We start from the raw sequence: 3776 nt of genomic DNA on the forward strand, positions 1-3776 counted from the left end.
ATGAATACAAAGGGTTTATAAGAAAGAAATGTGTTGCTATGTTAAAAAATAAGCGGTGTGCAAAATTACTACCCTTCCAAGAAAGGGTCATGAAAAATGTTGTCGTTACTGAGAAAAAAAATACTACTGGCATTATGATGGCTCTACAATTTCCAATGTATCAGAGGCAGATGCTATGCTATGACAATGCCACATTGCCAACATTATGACTTTTCCCTATCATTCTACTACCTGAGTGATGTCAGTGTAAATTCAGGCACCATTAGTAAATTTTTGACCAAACGTATTCACAGCACTGACAAAGGAGTAAACAACCTTTCAGCTCACCAGCGTATGTAAAAAAAAAGACACTGACAAAATGGAAAATAATACATTTTTATGATAAATTAATCCTCTTATTTCTGCATTGACCTGAAAAAGCCACAAACTAGACATTATGTACCATCATTCCCTTTTTAGGATTCCTTTTTCTATAATCCATCACTATTTACTTCATATGTAAGAAAAGAGTGAACCTAAGCAGTCAGGGAAGGATCCTGACAGTCCTCAATGCCTATGTCCCTTACTTTCTCTCTCCCTGCGCTTTAACTCCTCTTTGTAGCAGTATGAACAATAATTTTCCGTTTCAGGACGACCATAAAAGGAACAGTTCTCCTTCTTGCAGCGGTTCTGCTGCATGGAATAAATAGGGCAAACTGTGCTTCTGCCTCGATTTTTATCATTGTTCAACCAGGTCTGAGGTGCCTCCTCATCAGCATATTCTAAGCAGTCTCTAATATCACCGGTATTAAACCCATTTGTATATGTCTGCGACTTATGTTCAGTAGGCATAGTGTAGCTCAGCGATTCCACTGTGTTCACGGTGCGGATACCTGCTATCCGGGCTGGGCTATAGCTCTGTGAAGACAGTGATCTATTCTGTTGGGGATAAGTGGCACAGGTTTTTAAGGTGCCAACCACTGGCTTATAGGTATCATCTTGGAAGCTTGATGGCTTGGAGTTGACATCATGCAAATGGATAACGCTTTGCCTTTGAACAGGTGGAGTATGGCTATAGTGGGCAGATACTGGAATGGGTCCACTTTTCTTAGCACCATTACTAGGTGAAGAAAATGACCCAGGAGTGGGACTAGTGCGATCTTTAAACTTTAAAACCAGTTGAGTTGTATGGCTTTGAGGCAAGACTGGTGATGCCCTGTCCTGAGGTGATGTTTCCAACTTTTCTTTTGAATATGCTTCTTGTTCCAGCTTCCTGCTGGATGACCCATTGAGTGAAGCCTTTTTCTCAGCCTCCTTTCTCTTCTGTTCCTGCTCTGCATTGAAGCGCTCTTGGGCACTGGTCAAGTAGTAACCTATCATCTCCTCGTGGAACTGATGTCTATGGCTGGTCAGTAGGAGGCCAGCAAAAATAAACTTGCGTTCACCTTGCATGGCAGCTCTCAAAATGTTGAGGCTGAGCTTCACGTCAGTGCTGTACTTCCATGGGTCAGACTGTTTGTCAGAGAGGGACTTCGAGTTCATTTTTTCAATGGGTGAGTTGCTTGCTTTGTCAGTAGGAGACGGAGTTGTCTTTTCAGATGGAGAAGTGCTTGCAGACTGTCCTGACTCCTCCTTGCTCCCTTTGCGGGACTTAGACTTCTTCTCTTTGACTCTGTCTATGATGTCACCATTCTTCCCGTTTCCTGAATTTGCTCTGCTCATCTTGCCATGCACCAGCCCCCCGAGCCCACCCATATTCTTTTTCAGCTTAATTCCTAGGGTTTTACTGAGGCTTCCAAGCTTATTGGCAACTGAATCTGTCCTATTTTTGTCTTTATCCTTCCTTTGTTTCTCCTTTTCTTTTTCTTTACCATTTTTGCCGTTATTGCCATTGGAATTACTACAGATGGAGTCTCGGTCTGAGTCCATTGAATCAGCCAGAGACTGAACATCTTCCCCTGCTGAAGCAGTTGGAGATTCAGGCTGAGCCAAAGGGGCCTGTTGAAGGAAGGTAATTAAAATTAGATACAATTAAATGATTTTGCATATGGAATAGCTTAACAACAGCAGCAGCAGCAACACCACCTCTGCTTTGATTTTTTTCTTTAGACTGGCAAAATCACTGCTTTTATTTTTGTAAATTTAATTAACCTTTTCATTGTATAGGCCCAACACAGTTCACACTAGTCTTCTGCCTCCCCTGAACAGATGTTGCCAGTCATATTTAACTGTGGGACTCCACTGATGACAGACACCATATATACTAGAAACTCAGCTGAGACCACAAGCTCATTTCATTTGTAACCCCAGGAATAAAAATAAACTTCCAGAGTTAAAAAGAAACCAGTCTAACCTGTCTGTACAAACTTTGAAAAAGGGTTCACTTGGTCGATCATTTGCTAAGAGATGCGAGTGTCATAAGTGCCCTTTGCACTCAAAGACTACAGTGGGTATTGAGCATCAAGCCTCACACATCCACCAACATAAACACAAAATATTTAATGAGAATTGCTGAGTAAAATTCACTCCTGTGCAGCGAACTGGAACGGGGCTTATACATCAATTCAGTACTCTAATTAAAGCTTGTGATGAGCTTCTGCACAGGGATGGAATTGAGAGAGGAAGAGCTGCACCTCTACTGGGGAATTACTATGTGCAGCTTGCTTACCCACTCAAAATCAACTCATCAATAGCTAGTTTTTCATGACCTTGGCTGTTCAGAATGGTGCAACTGAAATGTAGTTACACTCTCAGTTGAGTGATTTAGTATATTATAGCTTGCTGGCTCTCCTTTTCTGATATAAATAACAGATGCTCATATAAACAACAGAAACAGCCGCAGAACTTTTGAGTTATATATGTACATGCTTATCCTTTATATTACTGAAACACTAAATATTGGAAGCAAGAAATAGTATGATTTAACTTTTATTTCATCAAGCAATACAGCAGGGGTGGCGCTGGGGGGAGGATTTTGGGGGGGGGGCTATAGCCACTCCAAAATTCACCTTAGCACCCCCATATCCACCCCTCCCAGTGCTGCCCCTGTCAAAGCCCCCTGCCTCCCCACTGGGCTGCTGCCACTCGCCCTGCACAGCTGAGCCTGCCCCGCTCCTGCCCACAGAGGCAGGGTGCCTTAAGTGGTTATTGTTAAAAAAAAAAAATAAGTATGTTAGCTGGAAGATGTATAGTGCAGCCCTCCCCCACAATTTTCTGTCTAGTCCACTTCAGCCCCCGCAGCAGGAAGAGGCTGGTGCCGCCCCTACACTAGAAGTAAAACTTTGCTGACTTTGAAATCAGTAGGATATTTGCCACAGATTTCTGTGCACCCAGGATTTCTCTTTAGGAGTTTGCTTCATTGCAAAGTTCAACCAAGTTCATAACCATTTCACAAAACAACGTCCATCCTTCGCTGTCAAGGAATGAAAAATCATTGAAAGTTTTTCAGCCCCAGCAATGCTAATGGCACTGCAGACAGGTTAACACAGTGGGAAAACAAAGGCAAATCTGTTATGAGGGAGGAAATCTCAAAGTAAGTAGACAGACTGCAGGTGGGACTATGGGGATCTGTCACTGCATCGGGTTGTCAGAGACTGTGGGGTATTAATTGGACATGGTAGATGAAAGAGATAAGAGAAAGAGACTTGTTTGCAGTGGGAACCATCAGGGGATGCTTGGACCAATGAAGAGAACTGAGAAGTAAAGAAATTTGAGGTCTGAGGAGACATAACATCATGGACAGGAAAAGGAAGGATCAGAGTCCAAGGGCAAAAGTCATGCCTTGGCCAGCTTGCATT

The 3776-nt window shown here is 42.7% G+C and overlaps 1 protein-coding gene across 2 annotated transcripts in view; it reads right to left on the reverse strand.

Annotated features, from left to right (window-relative positions):
* Positions 1-359: 359 nt before the first annotated feature.
* OTUD7A (OTU deubiquitinase 7A) overlaps positions 360-3776 on the reverse strand; it is a 224118-nt gene continuing 220701 nt past the window's right edge. For both annotated transcript variants that reach the window (XM_019504354.1, XM_019504355.1), the window contains exon 13: positions 360-1977. In XM_019504354.1, the coding sequence (XP_019359899.1) occupies positions 547-1977 (1431 nt within the window). In that variant the 3' untranslated portion in view covers positions 360-546. The remainder of the gene's footprint in view (positions 1978-3776) is intronic.

This window comes from Gavialis gangeticus, unplaced genomic scaffold (genome assembly GCF_001723915.1).
Source record: "Gavialis gangeticus isolate Ggan-Ray unplaced genomic scaffold, GavGan_comp1, whole genome shotgun sequence".
In the NCBI taxonomy this organism is placed as follows: Eukaryota; Metazoa; Chordata; order Crocodylia; family Gavialidae; genus Gavialis; species Gavialis gangeticus.